This window comes from Leptonychotes weddellii, chromosome 13, assembly GCF_054177405.1.
Source record: "Leptonychotes weddellii isolate Sample4059 chromosome 13, ASM5417740v2, whole genome shotgun sequence".
NCBI classification, from domain to species: domain Eukaryota; kingdom Metazoa; phylum Chordata; class Mammalia; order Carnivora; family Phocidae; genus Leptonychotes; species Leptonychotes weddellii.
Window position 1 is genome coordinate 80,621,525 of NC_138381.1, and position 16,908 is coordinate 80,638,432.

A 16,908-nucleotide genomic window follows, 5' to 3' on the forward strand; every position below is an offset into this window, starting at 1 on the left:
AACCAACTGAGCCACCCAGGCGTCCCCTGGTTGAACATCTTAGTCTACTGATATGACACTTGTTCCTAGGATGACATAACTGGATTATAATTTCACACTGGCCAGTTTTTAGCAGTGGCAGTAATGTCACCAACTGAGCCACCCAGGCGCCCTCTCTCACTTTCTTTAGCTGTTATTTCTCGTCTTCTAACTACGGACCTGGAAAAAAAAATAGGATATAGTATTGAAGCTTCACTATCCTCCCGGCCTCTTGGTGCCGAGTCCAAGTCAGATGTTGTGAGGGAGACGCTACTCTGGGCCATGGTGTCGATACCTGTTCACTTCCCACCTTAGGAGGAAGACCTCTTGTGTTCATGGACAACCATACGTAGCCATACTCTTTCCTCCTGAGTTGTTCCATGTTTCTGAGGATGAATAAGTAAGTCTTATGAGCCATTCTCTGTGTTTTTTGGCAAGTGGGTCTCCACAGTCTTGAGAATGGACAACAGTAGATCGCTTGAAAATCGTACCAAGGAAGCGTGCCCAGACAGACATGACTCTGTTGCCACAGTCCTGATGTGGGCAGAAAGGGGGCACGCCAGTGCCTTGAACTCAGCTTACCCGATGCAGACGATCGAGCCAGCGCTGCGGCAAGTTGGGAAGGTGTCTACACCAGAGAACAGTCCAGGACAGAATCCCTTCCTTTGACCAGTCTGGGTTGAATGATGCAATTATCTACATTTCCAGTCGTGGTGGAATGTTTTTTAAGATCAGTGATTCTTAAGTTTTACTCACTTTAGAACTACTTTTATAATTTTTACCGATATGTGTGTACCGCCTGAACTATTATCGTACTTAGCGTTTTTCTTTAAATTTCACCCACTTGGATGTAATTGAAAAAGAAACTATGTCCCTCCCACGAATTGAAAACTAGTAATAATTCCCGTAAGTGGGCGACACGTGCGTTACTGACTTGTACTTGGGGATCAGTGCCCACCGAGGGCTCCACATTTGAGACAAGGCATTTCTTTGCTGAGTGGGGATTAGTGAGCGTGACTTACACGCGGATGGATTTTCTCCTTGCTGCTGTCAGAAGAGCAGACAACTGAGGAGGAGGCGGCCTCTCGTGCTGTGATTCGCGTCGTGTCAGGGCGTGTCTCCGTGCTAAAATCCTCTTGGAGCAGGTGTCCAGGACCCTAGGGTGTGCAATTACTCTTAAAAATACGGAGGTAGAAAATGTCATTTTCAGCAGCACTAAGCTGAAACATGGGGACAGAGATTACATTTTAGTGTCTTAGGAGATCAGGATTTGGGACCGGAGGTGGCAAGCTTGCTGGTCAACCGTCCCCTGGTGTCTGGAGCATTCCTTGGGGATCCAGAAAGCCCACACTCGCCAGCCTCACTCTGCTCCCAGCCTGTACTCCATGGAAGCCCTTGGCAGGTGTTACCCCGTCGGAGCCTTGCACGCCTGGATCCTCTCCTGCCCAGTGGCCGCGCTGCGGGAAAACCCACTGAGAACCCGCTAGTTGGGAGGCCCCAGGACAGCCTCCATTCAGTGACAAATGAAGGAACCAGGGCCCCAGTTCTGGGAGGCCTCTCTTCCCCCAAAACCAGGAGAACGCGCAGCTTGCCGGCCTGGGATGCACTGTCAAACGGAACCAGCCAGCTCAGACTAAAGACCTTTCGGATCCCGCAAAGGCTCTTCCTCTTTCTAAAAACCTTTCTGTTTAGAGGTGACCATAGATAAACATGGAGCTGTAAAAAGTCACACAGTTCCCGCGTTCCCTTCGCCCATTTTGCTGGTGTGATTAACGAGGGGCCTTGCAGGTCCCGGATCGTGTGTGGGCCCAGGGTGATCACGGGCGTCCTCCAAGGGCGCAGAAGGGCAGAGTCCAAGAGAGACATGCGCAGGTGGCTTGAATGGGGAGCGAGGGACTTGAGCCAAGGGATGCAGGCGCCTCCAGAAGCGGAAAAGGGAAGGAACACGTTCTCCCCTGGGGCTTCTCGAGGGAAGGAAGGCGGCCCTGCCAACACCTTGAGTGTGGCCCTGTGAGACTCTCGCCTCCAGAACTGGACGAAAGTCAGTGTGTGTTGTTAGGAGCCGGTCAGTTGGGTGGTGGTTTGTTGCAGCGGTGCTGGGGATCCGGGCCGGGGCACAGCCTCGGCCTTCCCTCCGAGCCTCCTCACAGTCGGAGGCCCCGCGCTCCGCTCCTCATTCTCTGCTCTTTCCCCTCCCCTGCACGTGCTGCCACAGACGCAGGTTACTGGGGTTCCTTCAACGCTCCACGGTCCCTCCCTTGTCGGAGAACGCCCCTTCCTTCAGATCTCGCTTCCGCTCTGGGAAGCCGCTCCAGGTCTTCAGGTCAGATGGCCCCCATGTCCCTTCTTGACACTGAATCCAGGGGTCACTGCAGAGACCCCTGTGTGACTGCGTTCCATGTCTGTCTGTCCCTGGCCCTGCACGGTGGTGAGTACCAGCTGCCCAGGGACCCTGTGGGTCTGTGCACCTGTCTGCAGCCCCTTGCTCAGCCACCCATAAACATCTGCGGGATGAATGAAGGAAGGAAGCAGTGAGGGTACTGCTAGGGACTGAATGTTTGTGTCCCTCTGCTTTCATGGGGTGAAGCTTCTCCCTAACGGGATGGCGCTGGAGGTGGGCCTTTGCAGGTGGCAGGGCTGGGGGAGGCGCTGGGGGCGGGCCCCGGGTGGGACTAATGCCTTCTGCGCGCACGCCAGGGGCCAGGTGAGGGCACAGCCAGGAAGAGGGGCCTCCCCAGGGACTCCAGCTTCCAGAACGGCGAGAAACTGTTGATGCCCCCAGTCTATGTGTTCTGTGGCAGCCCCGGGACGGGTCTTCTCCGAGACCTGAGCTTGGCGCTGAGGTGATGCTGGTGTTACTGGACTTGGATGCCCTCAGTTTCCCACTCCAGAACATTCTTGAGCCTGCCCTTCTGGCTCAGGGTAACTGTCGTGCAGACTTGCTCTCAGCAGGCTGCTAGGGCCTCCAGTGTATGGACAGACGGCTCTCCCTCGTGTCGTGGTCTCACTGGGGCGGCGGCTACCTCCGGCTGGACCCAAGTACCTTTGTAAGTGGGAGAGAATGGAGGGTCTGCTTGTGCCCCCTCCCCTGCAGCGGCCGCTCTGGTATCCTCCCCGAACCCTCGACCCAACGTGCTAGTCAGGAAGGAAGGAAGGAGGAGCCACGTGCGCGTCCTTGTGGGGTCCGCCAGGTCAGTGTCAGCCGAGAGTCACCGTAAGCAATAGAAACTCAACTCAATTAGGCTTAAGCAAAACGGGGGTTTACTGGCTCGTGGAATGAATGGCTCCAGGCAAGACTGGGTTTGGTTAGCTACGCTGTGCAATGCAAAACACCAGCTGGTGTCTCTTTTCCCAGTTCCGTGGGCTGGCTGGGCTTGGGGCCTTGAGCAGCTGTGGTCAGAGAGCAGCCAGGCCCGGGGTCGCCGAAGGCTCCCTCCCTCTCGCTCTGGCCCCCCTGGGCTCGCCTGTGTGGCCCAGACTTCTGTGTCGGCTCAGAGCTCCAAGAGGCAGAGCGGAAGCTGCGAGACAGGTGGCAGCTGGGGCTGGGCCAGGGTCACTTCTGCCGTCCGCCCTGGGTCAAGTCAGGCCCAGGGCAGGCGGGGAACTTGGCTCTGAGGGTTGGTGGAGAGTGGCGGGGTCACGTGGCGCAGAAGCACATGGGATGGGAGGCATCGTGGCCCCTTTGAAACACTGTCTGCATCAGGCTGGTGCAGGTGCTCAAACACCCCCGGCAGAAACACACATCTCTCCGTGCTCAGACTCTTCTGGGGAGGGCACCCCAGGTGTGAGAGCGAGGTCGGTCCTCACTCTGGGCCCCGCGGCGGTGGCTCTGATGGAGCTGGCCCGGGCTGCGTGGTCGGCACCCCCCCAGGCTGGAGGAAACGGGGGTGGGCAGGGGGGCTCGGCTCTCCCAGGGGACACACAGGTGCTGTTCCTGGGGGAGGGCGCCTGGATGCCACGCCGGCCATGAGGCCTACAGGTGGCTGTGATCTCTCCACTTACAGCTGCTTGGGTCCACTTTGAACCATGGGCATGCAGGACACGGCGCTGAGCCCCCCTGCCGGGAAGGGCTGCTCCTCTACCTGGGAAGACCCCCGCCCACCCCTGCCAGTTGCCCTCCCACCCTCCACAGAGACACAGAGAGGACAGCATGTTCACCAGGACCTCCTCGCTTGGCCCGGGGCTTTGCTGTGCATCCTTTTCTTGCTGCAATTCCGAGGATCCCTGTAGTTTCATGCAGCGAGCGCGTGCTCTCCGGAGCACACGTGGTCTCTGGGGAGAGTGGGACAGCGCCATGATTACAGTGCAGATTCCGCAGCCACCCTGCCCAGTTCCAATCCTGCCTGCTGCCCGCTGCCTGGCCTCTCTGTGCCTCAGTATCCCCACCTGTAAAATGGGGACACCGATCACACCCGCTTCACAGGGGTGTGAAGGATCTTAGAACAGTCTTTCTTGCTCCTGGGAAGTTCCCATTAAATGCTCGTGATGGTGCTTTTCTTTATCAAGTGTTTTTACATAGTAAGGACATGAATTTCTTGACTGTTAAATGTATCACGCGTCGTTTTTTCTTCCTGGATGGCCAGTTGCCCTCTGACGTTGTTACGGTAAACTATTCACCTTGCAGAATTTTGTATTTCTGCGCTTTATTGCATCTGTCTCTTCTTGTGGCATCTGGATGATGTTTTCCTTTTCTTTTTCTGGGTCTTGTTGAGGAAGACCTCTCCTCATTTTATCTTTTTGGGTAGACTCAGATTTAATGCTCATATGAAGAAAGAAGTGGGGAATCAACTTGTCAATCATCAGAGTTCCTTCTTTTCCCTCCCGCTTGTTTCTTCCCTGTGCTGATGACCCGGGGGCCTGCAGCCGTGCTCCTCGGGGACGCCGGCACGAGAGGCTCCCTATGAGCTCCTAAGACACTGGGAAGAAGTGAACGGGTGTTTAGAGATAAAGCTGTCCTGTAGATAGGAGCGTTTATTGTGCAGTTACACGGATGAAAACGAAACGCTCGCCCTACAGGCAGCGTCGTCTGCCTCGCGCCCACCTCACCTAACGCCAAACCACTGCCTTATTTGTGACAGAAAGACGTTTGGCCAAGAGGGATTGAATAAAAGGAATTTCTAAATGCAGCAAAGTGTTTGGAAAAAATTAACTTCCATGAATCCTCTGGGAATTCATTTCACAACAAAAATTTCACAATGCATGTGTTTGCTTCCTGGTGAAAAGGGTCGTTTCTGAGAGCAGGGAGGCTCCGCGGGAGGCTCGGTGGGAGGGCCACAGTTTGTGCTGGACTCTGGTCCCAGGCCGCCAGGCGGGTGGGAGCAGCTGGGCCCCGAGCACAGAGCGGGCTCCGGGAGGGTCCTGGGACCACCGAGGCCTCTGAGCAGCCTTCCATCCCCAGTCCCGTCCTTCGGGGCACTTGGGGGGCTCTCTGCTTTCCTCGGGAGCCCTAAGCACACACCCCTATGAGGTGGAGTTCTACTCTAGCTTCTCAGAGGTTCAGAAAGTTCCAGGCCTCTGCCATTATTTTGAGGTTCCTCTTAGATTAAAAAAAATGGAGAAATTCCAGACCAGGATTATAAAATTATGCTTTTCTACATGCTTCTCGTGAGCCAAATTAGGGCTTGGAGCCCACAAAAGCATAATGCAGTCTGATCATCACAAGACATTCGAACAATTTGTAACAAACGTGTCAGTCCATAAGGCGTTACCGTCAAGGTGGTTGGTGACAGGACGCAAGTTTATATGTGATGGCAAATGTCTGCTGATTCAGTGACTCAGGCTGGGTCCATAATCTCATTTGAAGATAAGGCCCAAAGTCTAAGTTTGGTGCCATGTGTATAAATAAGGCCCGGGGCAAATGGCCCTCCACCCCTGTCCTCGCACCCCGAGTCACGGGCCTCTTCTGATCAACTCTGGGCACTGTCCTCTCCCCGCCGGGCCAGACTGGGAGGGGTGGGGCAGCCGGGACGGTTTCCCACACGAAGTCCACGCGGGTCGCTAGCTCAGCACTTACCGTGTGTGTGCACTCTGTCTCTCTCACGCGGATGCACACACACGCACGCACAGAGTTTACTCATGTGCAGGGAAAGGGTAAATCTCACTGGAGTCAGCCCCGCAGGTAGAGGTGGTCTGCGCTCTGGAAGGCAGTGGCGGGCAGCCTAACATGCAGCCGAGCCTCCGGCCAGCTCCGGCCCCCATGTCCCCTCCCCGAGGAGCCCGGCGCCCAGGCCCGCAAGGGGACTGTGGGATGGGGTCTTCCCTGCCAAGAGCTGGGCCTGCTCTCAGCTGAGATGCAGCGAGCACGGAGCTAGCTGGCTCAGCAGCGTCTGAGCAAAGGCCCTTCAGTCCACACGGTGCAGTACGGGGTGTCTTGAAAGGAAGTCTAGCTGCAGGGCCCCGTGGGCCGCCCTCTGTGCCTCTGTTGGAAATTATTATCCTAAATGTCAAGACCCTTAAAAGCGGGCTTCCCCTTTGACTGGGAATTCCCCACTAGGAACTTAGCCTAAAGGATAGAATATGACTTTTGCCAGAAGATTTAGCTTCCAGTTTTGTCTGGGGAGTAAGAAGTAGAAGGAAACCGTGCCGTCCCGATTTAGAATATAATGCCATGCAGAGACACCATGAGTATTTATGGCTGTCGGAAGTTCGAGATGCAGGAAGTGTTTTTAAGATGTGGTTTATAAGCCAGTATGCAGGAGCTGGTTCCCTTCTTCGTAAAATATGCTTGCAGGGAAGGTTTTAGGAGGAGTTACCATAAAGACGCTTCTGGACGAAAAGGAGGAGTAAGAATAGGATGGTGTAGGTTACTGATACTTGCGGGCTCTGGGGCTGCAAGGTTTGAGCTTGGATGAAGCTTGATGCTGGTCTGGTGACCTCAGGCAAACTGGCCTCAGGGTCTTCATTTGCATAATGGGGACGATAACCTGGTTTTCATGATGTTGAAGGAGATAATTCGCTCAGAACTCTTGGGAAACGGTCCAGTACTCTGAGCTTTTGATAAATACGGCTTATTGTTATTGCCTGTGTTTTCTGAATTGAACGTGAGTTGTCTCTAGAATGAGAAAAAAATGGCTTTTCACATGAAAAGTACGGAGTGGAGAGAACCACCTGCTTCTGAGGGGGTCCCTTCTGCTGTCCGTCAGTCCTCACTCACCCTGTCGCCTTCCTTCCCTCAGGGGTCACGTTTTCCTTCTTCTGGAAGACACGAGGCGAGCAGTCCAGACCGACCCCTTTTGCTTACGGGGGGCAGGTCATTTCCGACGGCTTCAGAGTCTGCTCCAGCGGCGGCAAGGGCTCGGTGGAGCTGTACACGCGGGAGAACGCCATGACCTGGGAGGCCACCTTCAGTCCGCCAGGTAAGGGCCCGGCCAGGCCTCTGCGCTCCGGGCTTCCCTGGGGAGACCTGCCGGAGAGGGCCTGTACTCCCTCCACCCCCGCTGTGAGCCTGCCTCGGGTAGCCTGACACGTGGCCTCAGCTTCCGTGTCCTAGAGGGAAGGTGCCGATGGGACGTGCCCTGTGCACGGTCTGGAGCATGAAATTCAGTAGTGCACGCCAGGTGCTTAGCATGGTGCTCACTGTTTCTACTTCTCCCTCCCTTCCCTCCCATTCCCTCTCCTCCCCTCCTTCCCCTCCCCTCCCCTCCCCTCCCCTCCACCTCTCCTCTACTCCCCCCCATTGTCCCCCTCCTCTCTCCTCCCTCCTCTCCTCCTTGCTGCCTCTTTCTGCTTCTCCTGCTCCCCGTCCTTCCCATGCCCCGCCCCCCCACCCCCCCACCCAGTGGTATAGACTTAGCAGTATTTAGAATAGGATGTGAAAATTTTCTGGAACAGAGGCTGAAGACGAGGGGAGGAAGGGTGGTCTGGAGGAGAGGACTTGGAGCCGTGGGGAGGGGTGCTCTGGGACAATTGGGGGCAACATTGGACTGAGTAGACGTTGGAGAGTTTGCAGGTGGGTGTTGTGGGGCCTGCATGGCTCTGGAGATTCCTGCTTTCTCTGTGGCATGAGATCGGGTCATGCACTGGGCACGAGTCAGAGGCCTGGGGCAGGAAGCTGGGGGAGCAGAGGGTCCGAACTGGAAACTGGACAAGGGAGAGAAGAGTTGGGGTGATGCTGAGGGGGAGCCCAGTCCAGGCCGGGGACTAGGAGGGAAGCACAGAGGGGGAGGGGGGCAGAATGAAGGCCTCCGATAGGAAATGATATCTTTGAGATATTTAAGGACAATTCTTTCTGACCCATTTAAAGAAGAGGCTGTGTGTCTCAGTTGTTAAAAGACACGGACGACTCTAGAGCCCAACAGGCTGGGTCAAGCCCTTCTCTGTACCAGGCTACCTGTGTGAGCCGGGAGCCTTACTCACTCACCCCAAGCCTGAATATCCACCTCGCCTCTGCAAGAGGTCTGGGAGAATCTTGCCTGTTTGCTTTCTCCGATCCCAGCCCAGGAAGAATCTCTGCCTCCCCTCCCCCCATACAGAACTGCCTGTACCTTGTTCATGGTGCTTATCATGTTCTACCCAAGGTCAGGTTCTTCTGTAAGAGTCTTATCTCTGTGCTCCTCGGGGCTGACACGTATGGAGCGCCCAATAGGTTTCTTCTATTTTCTATTATTCTATTCTTCTTTACCTCATATTTTAAGGTAAAGTCTACTGAACTCTCTTTTTCCACCCAGGGAAATGGGGAGAATTGTAAACATTTCTGCCTAGCAATACATTCTTTGTTCATTGAAGAAATCTGTTATTCTTGCTTTAAGCTCAAAGACAGTAATACTTTGGACCCATTTAGGACCCAAGTGCTCTCCAAAGACTCAAAATTAGAAAGCTGCACAATCCTGAGCAAGAAAGGTCCTGAGTAATTGCTGGGTGATTGGTTGATTTATAGAACTTTATCTTTTTAAAAAATTATTTTTCATCATGGTAAGTGTAGTCTTTAATCCCTATCACCTATTTCACCCAGCCCCCAACCCCTTCCCCTCTGGTAACCTCTAATTTGTTCTCTATAGTTAAGAATCTGTTTCTTGGTTTGTCTCTTTTTGTTTTGTTTCATAAATTCCACATGAGTGAGATCATATGGTAGTTGTCTTTCTCTGACTTATTTCACTTAGCATTATATTCTCTAGCTCCATCCATGTCATTGCAAGGGGCAAGATTTCATTTTTTATGGCTGAGTAATATTCCATTGTGTGTGTGTGTGTGTGTGTGTGTGTGTGTGTGTGTGTATCACATCTTCTCTATCCACTCATCTGTCGCTGGACGCCATTTCCGTGATTGGGCTATTGTAGATAATGCTGCTATAGACATCAGGGTGCATGTATCCCTTTGAATTCGTATCTTTGTGTTCTTTGGGTAAATACCTAGTAGTGCAATTGCTAGATTGTAGGGTAGTTCTATTTTTAACTTTTTGTGGAACCTCCATACTGTTCTCCAGAGTGGCTGCACCAGCTTACATTCCCACCAACAGTGTAAGAGAGTTCTCTTTTCTACACAACCTCGCCAACATCTGTTGTTTCCTTATTAATTTTAACCATTCTGACCAGTGTGAGGTGGTATCTCATTGTGGTTTTGATTTGCATTTCACTGATGATGGGTGGTGTTGAGCATCTTCTCAAATGTCTGTTGGCCAACTGGATGTCTTCTTTGGAGAAATGTCTGTTCATATCTTCTGCCCATTTTTTAAATTGTGTTATTTGTTTTGGGTGTTGAGTTGTATCAGTTCTTTACATACTTTGGATACTAACCCTTTATCTGATATGTCATTTGTGAATATCTTCTCCCATTCCATAGACTGCCTTTTGGTTTTGTTGAATGTTTCCTTTGTTGTGCAGAAGCTTTTATTTTGGTGATGTCCCAATAGCTAATTGCTGGGTGATTTAAGATGGTGTCTGGCTCAAGGTGATCCATGTCCTTTAAAGGGCTGCCTTGTTCCTTCCAGAAGCAAGCCCATGAGATGTCTTAACACAACACTTGCAAAACAAAGTGAGGCCCTTTGTGGGGCAAGCTGCCGTCAGTCTGACGAACATTCTGCTTATTGGTGACTCTGGTTCTCATGCCAGAGAGAATGAGCCAGGAGGGTGGCCCTACCATTTTACCACCATGTTGGTTAATATCACACATACTATGTCAGAGCAGAGATGGATACTAACTGCTGTGGGCTGAATCAGGCCCTCAGATAAGTTTTATTAGATAGGTTTTATTGACCTGCACTGTGATGGCCCAGGCAGGACTAAAAAAAAATTTTTTTGAACAAGTTATGGCCATTAGCTATTATTTCATTTAATTTAAAATAACAAAGGGTCTCTTTGGACTGCTTCTGGAATTTTGGGGATGAGGTAATTTCTTCCCTGTGCTTCAAAGGACTGAGGAAAGTGAGAGCTACATTATGATCCATATGAGGACTCACCAAGGTTAACAGTGACTAATCATCTCAAGAGGGATGTGCTTAACAACTGGGAGACACATGCATGGGGAGCTCTTCCCACATCAGCAGAATAGTGATCTTTGCTCTTTCTAGGTCCCTACTGGACTCATGTCCTGTTTACATGGAAATCCAAGGAAGGCTTGAAAGTCTACGTCAATGGGACCTTGAGCACCTCTGACCCAAGTGGCAAAGTGTCTCACGCCTACGGGGAGCCCAGCGTCAACCTCGTGATAGGGTCTGAGCAGGACCAGACCAAGCGTTATGAGGATGGAGCTTTTGATGAGTTCATCATCTGGGAACGGGCCCTGACCCCGGACGAGATCTCGATGTACTTCACAGCTGCCATTGGTCAGTGGGCATGTGGGGGAGGGCTCGGGCCAGCTCTGCCCGTCTCTGGAAGGGCAAGTCTCCTTCTATCTGCCTCCCTTACTAGCACTTCTCACTCCGCACTCTCCTGAGGTGGCTATCTGTGCTGCAGCTGTGAGGCATCCTAATGAACCTCATGAATACGGCCATTTCTCTAGAACACCTGTTCCCTAAGATGGAGGAACTGGCAACTTAGAGGAGAGACACTGGGATGAATATCCTGCTGGTCATCAGGGGGTTTCGAGGTGTACATGATGATTGCAGACAACTTTGGGAGCAGATATTCCAGGTCCATTAATGCATTTGATCAACAAATGTTCACCGGGGGCCTCCTGCATGCCAGACTCTGATGGGGCCTCAGGGAGCCCCAAGGATGCCCCTTCTTGCTCAGTACAGAGTGGTTGTTCAGAGACAGGGCCTGAGGGACAGGCAGCCTGGGCTCAAATCTTCACTCAGCCACGATGAGCCGTGGGCCTTGGGAAGTCACTCTTGTTGAGGTAAAATTCATGTAACATAAATTCAACCGTTTTAAGGTGTACGGTCCAGTGGTACTTCCTATGTACACCACATTGTGCAGCCCACCGCTCTGTTTTTAAAACAGTCTCCTCACCCTGAAAGGAAATCCAGCACCACCAGCCATGGCTCCCTGTGTCCCCCTCCCAGCCCATGGCCACCACTGACCCACTTCTGTCTCTACAGAGTTTCTTCTGGGTCTTCCATGCACATGGACTCCTGCACTATGTGACTTCTTGTGCCTTACTCTTTCCCAACCACAGCATTCTCCTTTGTAAATGGATGGAAACAGTACCACCCAGGCCCCGCGGGGAGGGGGCTACGCAGACACAGCGTGACAGGCGTGAGGCCTCAGCACAGTGCCTGCATGTGGCAGCTTTTTGCAACATTTTCACTGTTTTTAAGATTAATGCTTACTTTCCCTTCGGTCCGTTTTCATTCTGCCAAGTGAACACACTGATTCTTTTTTTTTTTTTTTTTAAAGATTTTATTTATTTATTTGACAGAGAGAGACACAGCGAGAGCAGGAACGTAAGCAGGGGGAGTGGGAGAGGGAGAAGCAGGCTTCCCGCCGAGCAGGGAGCCCGACGTGGGGCTCGATCCCAGGACCCTGGGATCATGACCTGAGCCGAAGGCAGACGCTTAACAACTGAGCCACCCAGGCGCCCCCACACTGATTCTTTAAGATAAAATCATCTGCCAAAAACGACAGTCGCTCAAGCATCCGTTGGCTGGCCACCCGCACTGATGCCACACCAGTGAAAGCCGGCCCCCCCCCGGTACTGACAGTGAACCCCTCAGCTGTTAGGACCCTGTGATTACGCGACAGAAAACACAACTAAAGTGACTTACGCCAAGAAGGAAATAAACAATCTCACACAACGGAAACAATAGAAAATCTGCTTCAAGACCAGTTTGCTCTAGGTGCTCACATGTGTCACAGGAATTTCTGTGTTTGACTCGGCCTCCTTCTTGTGGTGCCAACGTGGCTGCCATTCCTTCCAGGGTCCCCTCCCCATCCTCAGCAGAAGACAAGGGGCTTCTCTTTTCTGTCATCTGCTGCATTTGGCCAGACCGATCCACGTGTTTCCCAGGAGCCAAGTCCTCCGGCTGGGGGTGCAGAGTGTGCTGACGGCCTTCAGCCTGGGTCCTAGTCCAGCTCTGACACGGCAGTGGGGTCAGCCGCATCTAGACTCGGAGGAGAGGGGACTCCCCAGCGCCGACTGGGGCTGCCGGTCTTGGGAGCAGGCAAGGCCGCTGTGCGTGCAGGAGGTCTCTGTCCGTGGCAGCCTTTGAGGCTTCCATTTTTCACTGAGAAAGTGGAATTCATTCCTTTCATACAAGTGACATAAGGACAAAATATAGGTCCTGTACAATAAAAAAAATATACCAATCTCCTGCATTTTATAGCCTAAGATTCAGAGATTTGTCACTCCGAGACCAAGACGACATCTGTATTTGTGTTACTGAAAGCCTCAAACAAATCCTGCCTTCCTGCTACTGTACCATTTTATTAACACCGGAAAGAGGTGTCACTGTTTCTGGCTCTTGCAGCTGTCCCAACAAACCCTGTCCCCAGGACATCCCAGGGCTCAGGGACGGGGAGCAGCAGCCCCACACACAGCACAGCGTTTCAGGTCACCTCACCCTCTGTGCCCTGTGAAGGTGGTGTTTGATTTTGGGGGGATTCAGGAGAGGTGTTGCCTTAACACTTGTGTGTCCCAGGGAGCACATGCATGCATCTTTGCTGAACCAGAACTAGACCCATCAGACCCCATATTACTTGGGGACTTGGTTCTGAAGACAGGTCATGTGACATGAAGCACATACAGAGGAAATGACTGCAAGTCCCCTGCACTGCCCCATGTGAGTCGGTCCGTCAGAGCCAGGTTTAAGGCAGCCGCGTGCAGACAGGCATCTGGGCTGAGGTCCAGCCTGCTCTTAGCCCAGGTCAAGGCCCTGCTGGGGCTGGTCCGTAGGAGGCAGAACCTGTTCTTTGCATAAAGCCCGGTCTGCACACGAAGCATGTGCCGAAAGCAGGCATTTTTATGTGTGACCTGTCCAGAAGGGGGGGTCCCCTTCTAATCCATTAGCCAGAGCAGGCCACATGCGGTAGCCTTTTCTAATTCATACAAAGGCAGAGTGTTGATCACTCATCACCTGGTCAGCTTTGCCCCCAGCGCTACAGTGGATGGCCACTCCCCAACAGGGACCAGAGGAAGTAGAAGGCTGCATTCAGAGTCTGGCTTTCCAAGTATGTATCTCTGAACACTGGCAACACACCCACCCAACCAGATGCCCACAAAATAAGAGTCCTCTGGGACCTGAGACTGACAGAGGACACGAAAGAGTCTCCTTTCTTCTCTCAGCCCCACTGGGTCATCAGGGGCGAGGGTGGGCAGGACTGCTGGGCTGATCCTTACTCTACTGCACTTTATTTTGTGGACTCACGTGAGTTCTAGTTGGATTCAGTGTGACTCTTCTGTCACTACTGGGCACCTGAGGAACAAATGTCACTTTGACTTGGGGAACAGAATGCTTGGGGCTCTAGCACTCCAGGCAGTGTCTCCCCTTCTGTGTCTGTCCCCAGCTACCCAGCCCCACCCCAACCCAGGGGGCCGGGTACTACTGGAGCTAACTAGGGGTGATGAGGTCATTTCCTTGGGTCACCCCAAGCAACCTTGAGGGATTTTCCAAAAATGAGGTAGAGTATCTAGTCAGTCTGTGTTCTTACCAGGAAATGCTAAATTAGAAATCATTGGTGGAAAAAAGGCGGCGAAGAGCAAATATGGCTTATCTTTGGTGCTGGATGTCCTCATTTATCTGTAATTATTTATGATTAACCAAATGGAGTAGAAAGAAGAACTAGAATCCTCAGGGTTGAAGGGGCTCAAGAGGACAGTTCCCCCCCCCCCAACTTTGTCTTGCTCCAGCTGTCTGGGAGGGAAGGCTTGGCCGGATGGATTCTTTGTCCTAGCCCAGAGATTAATGGCCCTCTGTATTCCATCTCCAACTAGTCCAGATGCAGTGGAAGGCGATTTCTTTTGGTTCTCTATTTATTTGAAATCGGTAAATGCTTGTATAAAATCATCATTTTATATGACTTGCATGAAGGGTGTTCAAAAGCAATTTGAAAGATAAATAGAAAAGTAACGTGACCTGGGAAAATCCATACAATCTGCCCATTAAGCTGATTTATTAGCCCTTTATCTTTCCAGCAGCATTCCTACTCGAAACATTCTCAGACTGTCTTAGATGTGTCTGAAGCTGAAGAGTTCCGAATAAAGACAGGGCTTCCTTCGGGTGAAAGACTGACCATGTTTCAGTCCTTAATGAAGTGTTACCGATTCTTTCCAGGAAAGCATGCTTTGTTGTCTTCAACGCCACCAAGCTTCTTCATGACACCCCCAGCCAACACCGTGGTAAGCACACGCATTGATCTCGGCCCTCCTTGTTGAAGCCTTTCTGCTTAGCCTGTGTGCCAGGACTGAATTCCATTAGACAGTCTGGCTCTTCTTATTGACAGTATAGTGTCTGGGAAGAAAGCATCCCTGGAGAAGCTAACTTTGGCACTAATTCTAGATGCTCAGGCTGACTGAAGGGAAAGCCCTCTGCTTCTTGTGGTCTGTGGCCTCAGGGGTCAAAGGAAGTAAACCAGACTGCCGAGGGACATGAACGCTGAGACCGTCTCCTGGGCAGGTGGCACAGTGAGCGGAGAGCGGGGGGACCGATGCTCGTTTTCTCTTTGTGCCCCTTCTCCCGATCTTTGAGGGAAGATCAATCCATACAGAAACATTCTCCTCTGGAATTAGTATTTGTAATCACACCACTTTATTTGGGGACTCTAAGGAACAGTGAGGTCACAGACTCTTGTACCATCGGTGTGGGTTCAAACCCCAGTTCCACAAGTATTTCTGGGTAAGCCGCCCTGTGCTTGGTTTCATCTCTCAAATGGGCGCGTTCTTGAAGTTGTTGAGAGGATGAAAGGTCAGTATGTTAGGCAGTCGGAAAAGTGCCTCCTGGTATGGAGCAGGCGCAGCTGCCATCGTCTCGGGGCTGTAGGAGGGCACACTGAATTTCCGTGGGACTTCTTGGCTTTCATCCCTAGCTGAACTCACGCCTGTCATTTATTTTAGATGCCCTCCAACGCTTACTATCCCATCATAATCAACTTGACAGAGACGAGAAAAAACTTCCAGAGTCCAGGAACTGTACTGAATCACCTGCGAAATGTGTCCCTCAAATTACCCAAGAAGCCTCTCTCAGAGGAAACGGCGTTGAACCTCACCCAGGTAAAGCTATTTGATTTCTGTGCCTGGCCGCTCAGGGATGGCAAACTACCAGATCCTGGCCCGCAGGCATGCTTTGCTCAATCTGCACAGAGTTATAGAAAAGTCAGGAACTTTTACATAAAAGTCTGGGTTACAGACTTCTCATGAACAACCAGATAGGATGGCCTCTCCAGCCAGCTCTACCCAGCTTGCTGGGGCCTCCTTCGGCTCTGCCTCAGCTCTTCATGGTTCCCATCTCCGCATCCACCTGGCCACTGGCCATCTGGGTGTGCAGCTCCAGTTCTAAGCCTGGCTGCCTCCCTTGGCAACAGAAGGGTGGGACTGGGCCTTGCGCAGGTGCAGCCATGGGACCCTAGACCTCGCTCTGCACACGTTGTGACCCACAACGCTGTGACTTGTAGGGCACTGGGAATTGCCCAGGTCACCTAAAGCACCTCGTGAACATGCCATTTATGGCTTGGAATCAAGGTGCCGCTGCTTTTCACTCTCCTCCAAATACTCTCCAGGTCAAGGCAGATGCGGATCCCGGGCAGGTACAGGTGGAGCATCGGGGTTCTTGGCGGAGGTGGAGAGACCGAGCCGGTTCCCCTGGAAAGTGCAGCTTATGGGTCCGAGCAGGGTGCAGGGGGTGGCTGCAGGGCTTGATTTCCCTCAGCGGTTCCTCGCCCTGCGCCCTCGGTCACCCCGCTTGCCGCGATGTGGGGAAGACAGCAGGACACTCAGCTCGGGGCAGCCCCATGCATTTGTGTGTACTGAGAACAGTGGCACTAGGTGAGCGTTCTGGAAGCTTCTTCACTCTGCCTGGCTTGCTGGCTGAAGGCAGACCCGAGGAGTGCATGAAAGCTGCTCCGGATGCCCGGGCACGCCGGAGTGGAAGGAGGGCCCCATTCGCCCTCCTGCCCCCGTGGGGGGAAGCGAGAGCCGGCTTCTCAGGCATCTCCGTCCATCCCTAGGGCACGCTGGGTTCCGAGGCGCTGTCCCGCAAGGCCTCGGGGTGCGGAGCACACGCGGACGGCTGAGTCCTAGACCTCGTCCCTGGGCCCGGCACCCCCCCAAGGCCCGGCACCCCCCCCAGGCCCGGCACACACCCCCCCCCCCCAGGCCCGGCACCCCCCCCAAGGCCCGGCCTCTCCGCCGGCGCCCAGGAGCCTCCTTGCCCTGAGTACTTCCAGAGGGGACCCGGCCGGCTTCACCCCCGGCTCCAGTACTGGGTCTTCCTGCATAGCAGGGATCTGCGGCGGCAGCGCAGGTCTCTTCACCCTCCGCTGTGTTTCCCCATGGCCGGGACGGCCCCGCACCCCAGGCCCC

The 16,908-nt window shown here is 53.0% G+C and overlaps 1 protein-coding gene across 1 annotated transcript in view; it reads left to right on the top strand.

The window, feature by feature from the left end:
- The window catches only part of ADGRD1 (adhesion G protein-coupled receptor D1), an 83,442-nt gene that overhangs the window by 22,317 nt on the left and 44,217 nt on the right, over positions 1-16,908 (top strand). Inside the window, exons 6-9 of the mRNA XM_081800964.1 lie at positions 7,194-7,373; positions 10,523-10,777; positions 14,666-14,730; positions 15,445-15,600. Coding sequence (XP_081657090.1) covers positions 7,194-7,373; positions 10,523-10,777; positions 14,666-14,730; positions 15,445-15,600 — 656 coding nt within the window. The remainder of the gene's footprint in view (positions 1-7,193; positions 7,374-10,522; positions 10,778-14,665; positions 14,731-15,444; positions 15,601-16,908) is intronic.